We start from the raw sequence: 16,849 nt of genomic DNA, 5'->3' as shown, positions 1-16,849 counted from the left end.
TTTAGACACAACATTACTTGCAGTTCCTGTTGCTATAATCAATGCAAGACACCTCTCTTTCTTTTCACATTTAACACTGAACATGGCATTATAGATTCAGTGCACTCTCTATGCTGTGATGGAGAGCAGAGAGCTATGACAGACTAAAAGTTCTCACCATATATACCCATGGTAAAAGAAATCTGCATATCTCCCCATAGAACCAACAGCCATGCACATTCTATATACTAAACTGTAAGGCATAACATGGACCTAAATAAAATGGTTTGATGAAGCAACATGGTGTTTTTTTTCCATAACATTTTATTAAATTTCCATCTATTACCACAATAGCGTAAATCGAACTTTACACATATTCTCTTAATTTTAACATTATGAGAGTTCTTTCCCCCCCCATCCACAAGCTTATCTTCATTTATTCTTTTCCCTTAACCCACTTCCCTTCCCCAAACTTCTAGAATTCATCTTAATCATTATTAGCCATTACAATTCTTGTGACACTTCTGTATATATTATGAATTATCATTACCTTCTTCCCATCATAATTTTATGTTACAGTAATCTGATTTTTAATATTTTTCTCTCTTTCCTGATATTTTACTATATTAATTGTAACATTTTCAACAAAAACATTAAAAGGTTTGCCCTTTAACTTAAAACATTCCTTCTTGTTTCTCTACTTTTCCATTTTCCTTCTAATTTTCCAAATCCTCTGGTCTTGTTTAAATGGTTCCATTTTGAGATTTAACACATAGACTTATAAATCGAGAAAAAAACAAAGCCAATATTGTTGTTTTCATTATGTCAGATAATTTCCTCAATATTTGAGGCCCAGTTTACGACATTACCCCAAATCTTTTCCAGATATTCCATTACCTTTTCCCAACATCCTCTCCATTTATCATTATTTTCATCTTGCAATTTATGTGACAATAAATCCAGTTCCATCATCTCATATAGTTTCTCCCGCCACTCTTCTATATCTACATTTTTTTCAGATTTCCAATATTTAGCGAATATCAGTCTGGCGGCTACCAACATATAGAACAAAATTTTCCCGTATCTGATTTCGTCTTTTTCATCCAACATACATAACAACATTATTTCTGCTCTTAAAGTTAGTTTAACTCCCAACATATTGTCAATTTCAGCTTGTATTTCTTTCCAAAATTTTCTTGCCTTGTTGCATGTCCACCATAAATGATAATAAGACCCAGTTTCTTTTTGACAGTTCCAACATGTCCTCTTTCCCGTCTTATACATGTTAGCTATTTTAACTGGTGTTAAGTGCCATCTATATAGAATTTTATAATAGTTTTCTTTGACATATTGTGAGCTTCAATAACTCATTCTTTTTGTCCATGCCTTTTCCCATTGGGATAGTTCAATTGATCTCCCACAGTTTTGTGCCCATTTAATCATTGAGTCTTTAACAATTTCCCCTTCAGTAAACCACTCCAAGAGTTTTTTTTATAAATTTTGGAAATTGTTTTAGACTCAGATTTCCAAATGATTTCTTCCATATCGTTCTTAGAATTTAAGAAGCCAACTTGTTTCTTATCCTCTTTATATCTACTAAAGAGTTGTCTATACAGAAACCATCCTATGTCCCAGCCTTCCTGTTTTAGTTTTTCTTGAGTCTTTATAGAACCATCTTTACTTAACAAGTCTCTATATCTAATCCAAGTCTGGGTTCTTTTTGGATCATAGCAATATAATGCCTCATGTGGTGATAGCCAGCAAGGGTATTTAGGAGAGATATATTTTTTATATTTATTCCAGACTTTGAATATTGAGGCACGAATATAATGATCGTTAAAACTCCTGTTAGCTTTTATTTTCCCATAAAACAAAAAACCGTGCCAACCAAATCTAATATTTGTGCTTTCTAATTTCAATAATTTACTTTTTTCTAAAGTAATCCACTCTTTCAAAAAATTATGGCACATGCTTCAAAATATAACTTTATGTTGGGGAGGGCAAAACCACCTCTCTCCTTAGCGTCGTAAAGTATTTTAATTCTAATTCTGGGTTTTTTTCCCTGCCCACACAAATTCCGCCAGCTGTTTCTGCCAATCTTTGAAGATTTTTTCATTTTTAATGATGGGGATACATTGAAAAAGAAATAATAACTTAGGAATTATTATCATTTTTACTACAGATATCCTTCCTAGAAGTGAGAGGTTCAGTGTCGTCCAACTTTTCATGTCTTTTTTGATTTCTGCCCATTTACTCAGATAGTTGTTTTTAATCAGATTTGAGTTCTTATTAGTAAGAATCACACCCAGATATCTAACTTTTTCAGTTATTTTAAAACCTGATTTTTCTGTTAGTTTGTCCTGATCATATTTGTCCATGTTTTTGGTGATCACTGCAGATTTTTCTAAATTGATTTTTAACCCGGCTATTCTTTCAAATTTTTTTAGATGTTGTATTAGTTTTTGACAACAAGTGATTGGATCCTCTAATGCTATTCCAATGTCATCAGCATACGCCCTTATTTTCAAACATTCCCCTTTAAATTTAACCCCTGTGATCTCTTTATCATCTCTCAAATTAATTAATAAGGTTTCTAGGACTAATATAAACAATAGCGGGGACAACGGACACCCCTGTCTGGTACCTCTATACAATGCAATTACATCAGTTCTTTGGTCATTAATAATGACTCTAGCAGTTTGCTTATAGTATATAGAACTTATCCAGTCAATGAATCTTTGACCTGCTTTTATCCTCTTCAGTGTAATGATAATAGATGACCAGTCCAGGGAGTCGAAAGCCTTTTCAATATCCAGGAAGATCAAGGCAAGTTTTCTTTCATTGTGCCAATCATAGTGTTCAATTACATCTGTAATATATCTTATGTTATCTCTCAGTTGCCTATTTGGGAGAAAACCGCATTGATCTTCCTGGATTATTGTCTGTAGCACCTTTTTCAGTCTGTTCGCCATTATATCAGCGAAAAGCTTATAGTCCACATTTAGCAATGATATTGGCCTGTAGTTCTTTAGATATTGATGATCTCTTCCCTCTTTTGGAATCAAGATGATATTGGCCTCCTCCCAGGTCGGTGGAAGTGGATCTCCTTTAATCGAATTCATGACTTCCATCAGGTATTGTTCTATTTCTGTTCCAAAGATTTTGTAGAATCTAGCTGTGAAGCCATCTGGGCCCGGTGCTTTACCAGATTTGGCCCGTTGTATAGCGTCCTTTAGTTCCTTTAAGGTGATATTTTTATTTAGATCTGCCCTTTGTTCTTCATGTAGTTCCATCAGTGGACATTTTTTGACATATTCCTCAGCTTCAGCTTCGGATGTAGAGATTCTTTTGAACAAGTTGCTAAAGTAGTTGTGTGTAGCCCTCATGGTACTCTTAGTATCTGTGTGAGATTTAGTTTCATCGTTGATTTTAACAATTGATTTTTTCTCTTTGTTCTTACAAAGTCTTTGGGCTAACCACTTACCGGGTTTATTTGCTTCTTGAAATTGCTTGATTTTGATGTTCTTCATCATATTTGCCAGATGTTGCGCATTTTGCATATTATACTGCTTCTGTAAAAGCTTTATCTCCCTAAGTATGAAGCAACATGGTTTGATGAAAGGAATGGAAAAGAATTGTCTGGTAGATTGTGACAAACTTTCTGTAGTGATCTAGTGTGAAAGAAGCATGATTTGGTGACAGGCAACTTTACTATATCTGACATGTGAGAAGTAGCATTGCAGAAAGAAACAAGGGCAGAATGGTGGTAGAGGCACGGACTGGGAACATAGAAAGGAAAGGAATCTATATGCTTATTACATGAATTTATGTGAGTGGGACAGACTTTTTTTGATAAACGTGATTAAAAACGGTGGAAAATGTGATTCTGTGACCTCAAGCAAACAGAACCTTTTCATATACTATAAGAGATTTAACTTTGGTAAATGTTTAATTTATTAGATAATGGGAACATATGCTGCATGGGCATTCCTTCCTGACACTTTCACAGTTCAACAATGTCGAAGATACACAGCTGTTAAGCAGATTTTTAAAAAACAAAAACAAAAACAAAAAAACCCAGCAACATGGTACTACGGCACAGTAAAGTAAAGGAACATCTGAAATAGAAAGATGCACAAATGCTTCCATTTTAAATACTGTTATTCCTAGAATCGTTGCTCTACAAAAATTTGTAATTCCTACTTGTCAGATTTTTTAAATCAGCAAAGCTGTTTATACTAAAGGAATAAAATTGTTCCAGTCAAAATTAACTCTCTGTTGACTAAAAAGGCCTCACACATTCATACACTGAAGTTAATAGCTTGAGTTAGCTTTGTGATCTCAGATGGAAAAAGTCAACTCTTTGGTACAGTTAGAAAGATATCAGAGGTAATTCTCTCTTGGATTCGCAGCCTTTTTTGGTCCCAAAATTATGAGGCAGAATTGAATCTTGGAAGAGTTTATCTCAGGATAAAATGGTTAAAATTTTGGAAGCATCTAGAGCAGCGGTTCCCAACCTGTGCTTCGTGCAGCCCTTAGGGCTCTGTGAGTCAAAAAGGTTGGAAACCCCTGATCTAGAGTATGGGTGTATAGAGGATGTCAAGCAGTGGCTATGCTGGGTGGTGGTGGTCCCTGGGAGTTATAGTTACAAACTAGTAAAAATAGTTGGATAAAAACAATACAGCATCTTCTTAAGTGTCTTTTAAAAAATCAATTCTAAAAGCAGGGCCAAATAAAGCACCTTCCGAGAACTTTGGGGGCATGGCTTTCAAACGATGCACACCCCCAAGCCACCTGGAAGCTGCTATAATTGTGAAATTGTTCTCCTGACCATCACAGAAACTTGAAGCTTCAGGTTCAAGGTCATGTCCAGGAGTACCCAAACTATGAACCTGCATCTTCAGAAGGAGTGTAACTCCTTCCAACACAGGCTGAATCTCTATTATCTGCCTTTTGGCTGATCAGGAAAACCTCTGCCTTGCTTGGATTAAGCTTCAGTTGGTTCACCTTCATCCAACTCAGCCAGACACTGGCTTAGAACTGAAAAAGCTTCCTTGGAGTGGAGTAGAAATAGAGTTGTGTGTCATCTGCATACTGGTGACACTGAATCCTAAACCTCTGGTCAGCCTGTCCTGTTTCATATAGATGAGTTACAGAGCAGAGTCCTCCCATCAAGAAAGCAGTATCCCTAAGTCCTATCCTGGAATGGTATTGTCTAAGATGTCCAGCATAACCAGTAGAGACTCATCTACTAGAGCTATACCAATAACAGCATTCAAGCATGCATGTATATGTGATAGTGTGCACACAGACCCATGCTATCAATTAAAATGTTTCTCTTACATTTTTATTGTTAGTGGGGATAAAATAGAATTCAGAATCATAAAGTTGGAAGGGACTGCAAGAGCCATGTAGTATAAGCCACTGCTATGCCGGAATGCCCTACAAAAGCATTTTCAGAAGATGACCATCCAACTTGTGTTTAAAGACTTCCAAAGAAAGAGAGTCCATCATCTTCTATTCCACTGTGGAACAGCTCTCAGAGTAAAAAAAATGTTCTTGCCAATGTTTCAGTGGAATCTCTGTTGTCATAATTTGAATACATCGTTTTGAATAAAGTGATGATTACTATGTAATATATAAGGATGTATGGATCAATGTGTATGATTTGGCAAAAGGCTTAATTAATCCCACCTACCACAAGAAGATATTTGATGGGACCAGAGCTTTCTCATGTTTTGGCCTTTAGAACCATCGTTGATTTCTGGATATTTTATATACAGCAATCATATGGAAAACACTGTGGTGTGTTATAAAGCTCACTAGCAAATTCTAAGGGAAAATCTACTAAGAGTGTACTCTGTGATTACCTCTTTAACTGTGTCAGTGCTGTAGGTGGAGTTGTTGTGTGCTCGAAGCAAGACCTCTACAAACAGCCCTTTTTTGGCATCTAATTTCCATAATAACACTGGATCCCTCCTTCACTCGCTCCTACATTCCTGTTACCTTTTCCATGATATGTAATCTCCATTGACCTTCATAGTCTGACCACTGAAATTGATTTTTTGCAAAGTGTCATCTGTTTTATAAATTGGTCTGGACTTGAATCTGTCGGAGTTAAAAGGTTTAAATTTCACACCTATTTGTGGCGGTAAAGTAGGGAGGTGTGCACACCAAATGTGGCAGGCAGGGATTTGCTGTCTTGTCAAAACAGAAGTAAGCTTATGAATGTTCAGTAGCTAATAAAGCCTTAGAGGAAACAAGGTAGGGGAAAATGGATTGAAGGCAGATCACACTAAATTTTAGTATTCTTAAAATCACAACCACACGCCTATAGTAGAACTCGGAGAGATCTGTTTGTAGCATCACATCAGCATTAAATACAAATCCTGATTTCATATGGATTGCTACATGGAATAACTCTTCAAAATTTTAATTTACAGTAATTCAAATTACAGCTATAGAGTTCAAGGTGTGAAGTCATATGTAGATCAAACACAGACTTTTTGCATTTTGTTTTGGTTGTGTGATATTAAGATATAATAATAATAATAATAATAATAATAATAATAATAATAATAATAATAATAATAATAATATTTATTTGTATACCGCCCTCTGGCAAACCAATCCGGGCGGTTAACAACAGTAAAATATAAAATATGACAATTAAAAACACTTTATCCCTCCCCCCCTTAAGACAGTATTAAATAGTATAACATATTAAAAATACAATATCAAGGATAAAAACAGCAATTAAAACTAAAAACCCTGATATCCCTCTGTTGATCCTCAACCATCTCTAAGATGGGGCCACGGGAGGAATGAGGGAATCAGGGAACCTGGGAACCTGGGCCGGGATGGTTAATCTGGAAAGGCCTGCCGGAAGAGATCCGTCTTGACCGCTTTTTAAAAGCTGTCTAATGATGTTATCTGACGGATCTCATCCGGCAGGTCGTTCCAGAGTATGACATATGAATGTATGACACTGTATCATGTTGACTTTTGATAGTTTCCTTTTCTTCACTATTATAATAGGAACTCCCACAAATCACCACTCATGTTTAAAGTATACATGAATTTGTATGGAGCTATGAAAAAAAAAACACATGACTTATAGTCCAGCAGCTAGCTGGATGCCATCCCAGTCAGTTGTGTATGTATAGGGTACATTTCCCACTGGCATAATGTTCTTCAGTCATGTGATCATTACTTCATGCACTTGTTGTTGTTGTGTGCCTTCAAATAGTTTCTGACCTATGGCAACCCTAAGGTGTACCTATCATGGTTTTTTGGGGAGCTGAGAGTGTGTGTCTCAACCAAGGTCACCCAGTGGGTTTCCATGGCCAAGTGGGGAATTAAACCCTGATCTCTAGTCGTAGTCCAATCAATGATCAAACCATGCTGGCTTCTTTCATGAACACTGACATGCACATGTAGAGGTTATCTACCTAAGGCACATCCTGACTGGTTCAAGCAGAACTATTATCATGGAGACATGGAGATTCAACCTCTGACTTCTGTTATAGTGAAATGTGTGAGGGGATAGTGCTAGCCTTAAATGCTGTGATGCATATTTACTTGGGCTTTGCATGAATCCCTTATAGTTAAGAGACTGAGGATTCATTATATTACATCACACTAAACTTAAATTTGCTAGACTAAGATAATGAGAGAAGATATATTTCAGAGAAAGATATGCACTGAGAAAGTAAGAGAGAGGTGGGGTTGGGAGAATCTGACTTGCTGGCTGTTTATCTTTGCATTTGTTTTTTTCCTTTGTGAAATCAATGCAGGTCCATTCTGGACCGTCTCCCCCCTGCACGAAATAGAGAAAACGCAGATATTCAAGCCCCATTGAACTTAATGGTGGAGTGTTCCCAAAGGTGTGCACGTCATTTTGTCCCCCCTGGCTTGCCATCCGCAGAATCTCAAAACCGCAAATGAGAAGTCCACGAATGGGGAGGGACGACTGTATAATGAGGCAACATGGCTTATTGGAAAATATTATAATTTTCAATAGAGTAGGAGCAGTAGGAGAGGAGGAAGACCACATTACATATGGATTGCTTCAATAAAGGAAGCCACAGCCATGAAGTTGCAAGACCTGCAAGATCAGGGATCATTGAAGTCTCTTATACATAATCACCATAGGTCAAGGCCAACTTGATAGCAAAGAACAGCAAGAAGACTCTGGCAGTTCAAGGCTGGGAACAGACTGGGAGAGTAAATTTTCTTGTTAACAAGTTGTTTATACAATTTTCATGTTTATAATGATGGGAGATGGGTCATAAGTGTGCAGTTATTTTCTTTGTTTCTTATTGTCTTATATAACCTATATATTTCTAAGACTCCATCTTCTAGTAGCTTTCCTGCAGACATGTGTGCATCCCAACCCATGGAGAGTTATCTAGTCACACAGGGTTCCAAAATGCTCATCGTGGGATATTGTGGGTAGAATTCATTGTTTAGGCACCCAGTTCTACCACTTGCAGCTAGGGGGTGCTGGAACCCAACAACTAAAGGACTAGAATATTTTCCCCTGCTTTATGCAATATATTGCATGTTTTATCACCAATACAAGTTATTTTATCACCAATAAAAGAGATCAGGTTTTGGCACCAAACAAAGTCTCGGGGAGGCCTGGAAAAAGTACCCAGTTCCAGGTCAGAACAGCATCTCGCACATCTATGTGTGTACAATTAACCAGATCCTTGAGTACAATCAATGGAAACTTACATTGTTCCGTATATTACTTCTAAATATTATAATCCTCTAGAGCTGACCCAAGATATTTTGCAGCCCAAGGTGAAGGACAAGATGGCACACACCTGCATTCTGTCTATAGAACCCAAGTTAACTGACAGTTGAAATTTATTCAACAGTTGTAATAGACACCACTCCAAACTTCATTTGAAAGCTATGGGCTAGTTTAGGATGTATAGTGCAAGCCTGGTGGAACACATAGCTTTGTCTTCTAAAAGAGAGGAATTGCCAGGGGGCTGCCACTGCATGTCTGCACCATCTGTCATCAGCTGCTTGAGGCAAGCACCTCATTCTATCTTAGGAAAGACTGGCCCTTTATTCTTTGATCGTTGCAAATATCAGGGTAAGATAGATGGACACATAGGCACGGCTGTGTTAAACCAAAGAAGATCTGCTGCTTGAGAAATCCATATCCAGAGATCTGATGTTACAGGAGCAAATATTTTTGAAAGTAAGGGGAGAGTCAAAACCAGATTGTGAGGCATAGGTATGTTCGTGAACACATATATGTGTTTGCTGTCCTGAAGAAAAAACAGAACCTAGTAAGCATAGCTAAAATAGCTCTTTTTGTGCCTCTTAGAATTTATTTTCTAGCTTACACTTCTCATATAATACTTTTAGGGTCCTGAACACTGATATGTCAGATGTGCTCTCTTTCTATGAACAGGTAATGTTCATTTCAAGGAGACAAAAAGGAACAGTGATTGTACTGTGGCCATGAGCAGCAAAACATGCTAATTGATGGTATCAAAGAAGATAATGGAAAATTGTTTCTGTTTGGTTTCTAAAAGTACCAGTTCTAGGATGTTGCTGATGTCAGACTCAGTTCCTTATTTATGGTTTTCCTAGCGAAGTGTGTATATTGGTCTGTGCGCGCCTGTCTTCATTTTGTACTTACCCGTATTCCATTAGTGTAATTAAGGGTAGGGAAATTGCAATACTGTATTGCATTCTTCTCTTCCTCTTGCTTACCTGGGGGTGTTTGTAACGCTGCTGGATATTAGCTCCAAAACGCTCTGATCAGCCTTACCACCATTGCCTTTGCAACTCATTTTGACATTCACTTTTGATTTTGTAGCCTGCAGAAATATTATAGTTTTATGCGCACAAATGATAGCAAGGAAATGCCAACAACATATTGTATGACTTTCCCTGCACCTCCGGGTAAAAATAATATTACAGTGTTAAAAAAAAAAGAAAAGAAAGCTCACTCCAATTTCTGGCACCTATCATCTCCTGCACATTTGAACCACTGTCCTCAGGAGTGAAGGATCTAATTAACACACAAGCCCCATAGTCACGGTGACAGCCTGCTTTCATAGCGACTTGTGAAGAAACAGAGTTCTACCCACTGCTAAGCCCTGAGATTCAAGGGCAGCTTTTTAATGAATAACCCAGGAACAGCATCCTCCCCCGCCCCCATCCAGAAACACTAAAATCCCTTTTTATTTTTTTAAACATGGCAATATCATTGTATTACCCTGTTGCGGGGAGAATATATTGAAATGACAGCGTCAGGAGGGTGCCTTCTGGATATACGAAATAGTGTCCCTTGAATTCTTTAGGGTAGGGATTGTATGAGATTTGGAAGGAATCAAGAATGATGCTCTCCTAGCTGTCACCAAATGGAAGATCCTAATATAGAGAGAGACATGCCTTCAGGGACTATGTACATTCTTGAAAGGTGCTTTAAACTCAGTGTTAAGAGCAGCACTTTTACACACAATATGCAAACCATACACCCTGATGATGATACATATGTTGTGCTCATTGTAACAAACTGATCAGATATCTTGCATTGCAATAATTTTTTTTTTTAAAAAAAGAGTAGCTGGAGACAATTTTTTTAAAAAGTTAGCTTGACTCCAACCTACTGATGGGTTATTTACTTGAGTGGTATATAAGAGTGTTATTTTAATTTATACTATGCTATTTTGGTTTATTAAACAGAATCCTTGATTTTCATCCACTAAATTTTGATAGTTAACTCTGAATATACGTAATGCCTTCTGTGGGTGGAGAGGTTATACATTTTAACTTCCTGAGGGCTGCTTTGAGCTAATTGCATAAAATACCTTCTCATCCAAATTGCAAAAAGTCAAAATAGTTTTTTGTGAGCTAATTCTAACACATCTTTGTCTTATTTTTCCAAAAATGCCTGCATGATAAAATATTATTTTATAACAGTCGAATGTGGCCAACAATTCAATGGGAACAACATATGGTTGACTATATCTGTATGTGTACTGTAAAGACAAGTAAACATATATGTAATTACTATGGGATTAAATGTCAAAAACTTGATGAACAATGACAATCTCAATCAAATTTTAGGGATGTCAGCATTTATGTCACTGTTTGTTAAATAAACAGTGGTAAATGCCAACAAATCTACTTAGGCGACAGTCTATGATTGTATTGACAGGCATGAAATGTATCCTGCTCTTCATGCAAAGTTCAGAAAAATTACTTTTTGGACTATGAATCATGGAATCCTCCAGTTGGTATGACCACTGAAAAAAATGGCTATTGGCTATTCTAGATGGGCTGATTCTGGGATTTGTAATGCAAACAGTATTTTTTTCCAGGCACCCCATTCACACAATTTCTGACACTCTGTGTGTGTGTGTGTGTGTGTGTGTGTGTGTGAGAGAGAGAGAGAGAGAGAGAGAGAGACCTTTCTAATAATTCAAACCCTTCCAAGTGTTAACCTAGAGCTTTAAAATTAGAATTCTATAACTATAACTTTATAACTGGTTTCTAAAATGGTAAGTTATTGCAACCATATTTTTTAGTTAAAAATATAATGAAATACATATTTTTCTCAAGATCTGAAGGCAGGTTTGTTGAGCAACACACATGCACACAGAGACATATCAGCTTTGTAGGATAGTAAAGATAGTGCTGCTGTTCTTGAATTTACATCTTTTTTACTCTATTTTCTGAGAAAGAATTTATCTTAAGAACTGATAGAATATTGCAGCTTCTGTTGTTTATCTCTAGTCCCATCTTGCTGTTTTCCTATCCCTATTCTTTCTTTCTCTTCTTTTAAAACTGCATTACTCTTTTATTGAGAACCAAGATGAACTGGTCCCTGCATCATTGGGCCCATTACACTTCCTAACAATTCCATTTACACCTTATTGTTTGTCTTATTGCTGGAAAATTCAGGTGATTCATCATGCCTGGGGAAGCACCTGATCCCATTTCCCTCGATATCACAATCACTATGTGACAGGAATACTGTAAGGTTTGGCTTTCAAACTACCTAACAGACCAAGGTGATAACTCTTTGGGGACTTTTAGCCTCTCTTGTATTGATGAGTTCCATTTTCGTAATGCTATGTTGTCTTGCTTTCTTTCAACAGCCCTCTCACTGAAGAAAAGGGTTTGGAGTTAATCAGGGAAGTTGCGGTTCTTCTGAAGCTCCAGATGACAGCCTTTGCTGATATCAAGTATGTGCACAGAATTCAAGCTTTATATTAATTGCACTGTAATTTTTTATTTGCTTCAATACTAAACCCCATATTTTTTGACAGGGGAGACAAAAATCAAATTGCAACGATGCAATTATTCTGAATAGTTTTATAATATTGTAATTGGTGTAACAAGAGAAGTGTTTCTCCCACTCCTATAATACAAGGAGAGTCATCAAAGGAAGTTGATTGTAGGGAATTCGATGGCTTTAAAAAGGCTACCACAAATCTATCAAGATCCATTAGCTGTGATAATTTAAAAAATGAAACTCGCTATTTAGAGACAGTATATTTATTTGATTACAAGTTCCAGCATGCCCTTCTGCTTCCGAGCTTCCCAAAGGCATATGTCTGCTGTATTGGTCGTGAAATGCCAGTCTCATCATATGCTTCAAATGTGCATTTTTGTCAGCTATTAGTAAAGAAATAGATTGCATATACTAAATTTGAGATTAGTTAAAGATGAAAATAAATTTGAGATTGGTTACAGCTGAAGATATATGCCAATACTTTTTATACAGTCAAGAGAATAACAAAAGAAGAGAAAGTCTTTTTGATGTTACACAGAACGTTTGTCAGGGCATGAGGAGTGGGACCACATGCTGTGGCCCTTCTCCTCATACCTAAGTGTTCATGGTAAAGTTTGCATAGCTCTTAAGTATATACAGCCTTCTGTGTAGTCACAAATTCTGCTTTTCCGTGGTTTCCACTGTATGGGAAAATGGCCCTATGCACTTGTAACACTGAACATATGGTGATCAGGACAATGTATAACAATTGAAAAATACTAGCGCTGAGGAAAACAAAGGAATTAAAAGCAGGGGGAAACCAAAAGCTGAATTTTGCCATGTTTGTGAGGGAGAAAAGAGTTCAGTGAAATAGTATTCAAATTCAATAAATAATAATAATAATAAAAATTTTATTTGTATTTTCCCGCCTCTCCCAGGTGGATCGAAGTGGGATTACAGTCGAGCAACAACAATAGTATACAAGAATAAAACATATTGTTAGGAAGGATCGAATTAGGGGAATTTAATTAGCTCAAATTTACCCTCTAGGGCCTCTTGGAACCTTTTGGGATCCACCAGCCTTCGAGGACCGACCACTTTAATAGGTCCTCCACCCCTGAGGGGCATCTGGGTAGTGGCCTTCAGTCCCACCTTGACCAGCAAGTGGTCGTCCATGTCAGAGCAGAGGTCTGAATCAGCTTTGCCCACGGCTGTTCCTGATCTGTCCTAAAAACCACATCAAGTGTATTACCAGCACAGTGTGTTGGCCCTGAGACCAACTGGAACAGGTCCATGGCTGTCATGGAAGTCATGAACTCCTGAGCTGCAGCTGTTAGATGTAATGAGCTGGACTTGAAGGGGATGTTGAGATCCCTCAGGACAAGAAGCCTGGGAGACTCCAACACCAGCTCCGAGATCAGCTGTGTCAGCTCAGCCAGGGAGTCTGTTGGGCAAAGGGGTGGATGGTAGACCAACAGAATCCCCAGACTGTCCCTAGCCTTCAGGGTCAGGTAAATGCACTCAATGTGATTTGTTTTCCGGGTAGGTCTCCTGGTCAGGGTGTACAATATATTACTTTTGAAGAGGTCCATCAAAAGTATCATCCATTATCATTCTGCCATTTTAGGACAGCCAGCAAATACTGGGAATATATAGCTGCTTCGCTTGAAAAAAATGTCATCTTTTTGGTGTTTGACAGTTATTGTATATCTGATTTTTATGTTATTGTAGCAGTGATGTAATATGCTTTTCCTTTGGTTCTTATTCATATATGATGTAAAATATGGCTTGGAAGCCTACGGCTGCAATTTTATACAGACATATCTGAGTATAATACCAGTGGGATTTACTTCAAGCATAGGATTAAGTTTTCTTTTGGCTATGATATATATAACATGCTATAGAAAGTTGTGCTGAAGTTAGTCTCAAGCTTCCATGACATATGTGACATTTGTTCTATGGAATATGTGCGTATCTGGGAAATAAATAAAATTAAGATGATGAAAATAAAGGTTTGAGTTGTCAGGAGCAGCTATTTTGTGGATTTTTTATGAAGGTACTAGTTATGATTAATCTGATTTGTTAATAGTTACATAGCTGTGAAACAAATTCTATTATTTTGTATTACATCATTAGGGACCATTAAAAGGATATTAACATGGTGATATAATTATGGGCAGACATAAAAAGATGACAGGTTTGATTTTATAATCCACTTGTAAGTGTCTGTGGCTTCCGGTGATTGATTGTTGAACCATTATTATAGGAATGGAGACTCGGTGACTATATCAAAAGGTATGTTGTTAGTAGGCTTATGCTCTAAAATGCATGATAACAATGTTTGTTTTCTTCTAGCATTTTCATCCTCCAATCTTCATATGATGAATTTTTATATAACAAATCAAACTGAGGTATACCCAAGTGCAATGTGCTAGATGTTTCTTATTTTGCTTGATCTTACTTTCATAGGTTTGTTTTTATGGTGCATTCTATTCTGCATCCCAAAATAAAACTGTGAAATAAATCAAGTCCTATGAGACTACATAACAGAAAGATTGTATAAACGTCTAAGCAGTTTGTCTCTATAAAACAAGCATTTCGAGTAGACTCATTCTATTCTACTTTGTATTGTATGGTAGAGTATACTGTCTGTCCCCATTTGGTGTGCTCCCAATAAGTCTGACTATTATTAGTTGACTATAATAGGTTTTATTATCCTCAGCCAGTGCGATGATAAGAATTCCAATGTCCAAAATATCTAGAACAGGGCAGCAGTAGTGTCTGAGTTCTCACCCACTATTTTAGCAACTAGGGGATCCTGATTTAAATTTTGTCTAGTATATTATTATTATTATTATTATTATTATTATTATTATTATTATTATTATTATTAACTTTTATTTATAAAGTGCTGTAAATTTACACAGCGCTGTACATACAATCTTTTTAATTAGACGGTTCCCTGCCCTCAGGCTTACAATCTAAGTATATGTCCTTTGACAATGCTTAATATCATACAACAAAGTAGAAGTTAAATGTGGTCCCCATCTTAAAAAAAAAAAAAAAGGGGGGGGGGGGACCAAAACAATTATAACCCAGTTAGCCTGACATCAATAGCAGGAAAATTTTTAGAGCAGTCTGTAAGCATTTAGAAAGGAATCACAACAAGTCAACATGGGTTTCTCAAAAACAAGTCATGGCAGACTAATCTTATCTCTTTTTGATAGAATTACTACCTTGGTAGATGAAGGGAATGCTGTGGATGTAACATATCTTGATTTCAGTAAGACCTTCACCAAAGCCACCCTTGATATTTATACAAACAAGTTAGTAAAAGGCGGGCTAGACAATGCTACTGTTAGATGGATTTGTAATTGGTTGACTGGCTGAACCTAAAGGGTGCTCACCATTGGCTCCTCTTCACCCTGGAGAGAAGAGATCAGTGGGGTTCCACAGGGTTCTGTCCTGGGCCCAGTGATATTCAATATCTTTATCAGTGACATGGATGAAGGAATAGAGGGCATGCTTATGAAATTTGCAAATTACACCAAATTAGGATGGCAAACTAATACCTCAGAGGAGAGGATCAAAATTAAAAATGACCTCAATACAGTGCACCCTTGCCTTACGCGAGGATCCATTCCGGACTTCTCCGCATAAGGCAAATAGCGCATATGCTCGAGCCCCATTGAAAATAATGGGGCTCGTGCATGATGCATGGTATGGTGCATGTGCCATGGGCGCGAGCGCCATTGAAACTTCCATCACAAGTTTTCAGCGTAAACTGAAAGCCGCATAAAAGGCACCCGTGTATGATGCGGACACACTGTAGATTAGAAAGCTGGGCCAAAACAAAATTAATTTCAACAAAGTACTACAGTTAGGCAGAAAAAATGAAATGCACAGATACAGGTTGTGGGACACCTAACCTGACAAGACAACTTGTGAAAGGGATCTAGGGCGGGATACAAACCGCTGCTTTGCGGCGGTCTGCTGCCGCCGCCGGTTAGTCCACGAGGGAGCCGGAGCCTTCACACGGCGCGGCTCCCGTGCAGACTGAAAAAGAAGCTCCAAAATGGGGTGCACTCGCTACGTCACAAAGGACGCGATGCGTACGGACGCTCAGCGTCCAATACGCAAAGATGGCGCCGGCCATGTAGAAGGGCCGGCGCCATCTTGTACGGACGGAGTCCGTATTAGGCTCAGGGGCGTCTAGAAGAGACGCCCCTTTTTTAAAATGGGACGTCCTCCGGACGTCCCAAATGCCAGTTTGTAACCGGCCTAGGAGTCCTAGTGGACCACAAGTTGAACATGAGTCAACAATGTGATGCGGCAGCTAAAAAAGTGATTCTAGGCTGCATCAATAGAAGTATAGTGTCTAGATTGAGGGAGATAATAGTTCCACTCCATTCTGCTTGGGTCAGGCCTCACCTGGAATACTGCATCCAGTTCTGAGCACCATAATTCAGAAAGGATGTTGACAACTGGAGCATGTCTGGAAACCATGCCCTATGAGGAGCAACTTAGGGAGTTTTGTATTTTTAGCCTGGAGAAGAAAAGGTTAAGAGGTGATATGATACCCATGTTTAAATATTTGAAAGCATGTCATACTGAAGATGG

At 37.7% G+C, this 16,849-nt stretch overlaps 1 protein-coding gene across 1 annotated transcript in view; it reads left to right on the top strand.

Annotated features, from left to right (window-relative positions):
- The window catches only part of PTPRN2 (protein tyrosine phosphatase receptor type N2), a 532,969-nt gene that overhangs the window by 109,508 nt on the left and 406,612 nt on the right, over nt 1–16,849 (top strand). Inside the window, exon 8 of the mRNA XM_042474222.1 lies at nt 12,114–12,200. Coding sequence (XP_042330156.1) covers nt 12,114–12,200 — 87 coding nt within the window. The remainder of the gene's footprint in view (nt 1–12,113; nt 12,201–16,849) is intronic.

This window comes from Sceloporus undulatus, chromosome 6 (genome assembly GCF_019175285.1).
Source record: "Sceloporus undulatus isolate JIND9_A2432 ecotype Alabama chromosome 6, SceUnd_v1.1, whole genome shotgun sequence".
Lineage (NCBI taxonomy): Eukaryota > Metazoa > Chordata > Lepidosauria > Squamata > Phrynosomatidae > Sceloporus > Sceloporus undulatus.
This window is presented reverse-complemented; position numbering and strand designations above follow the sequence as displayed.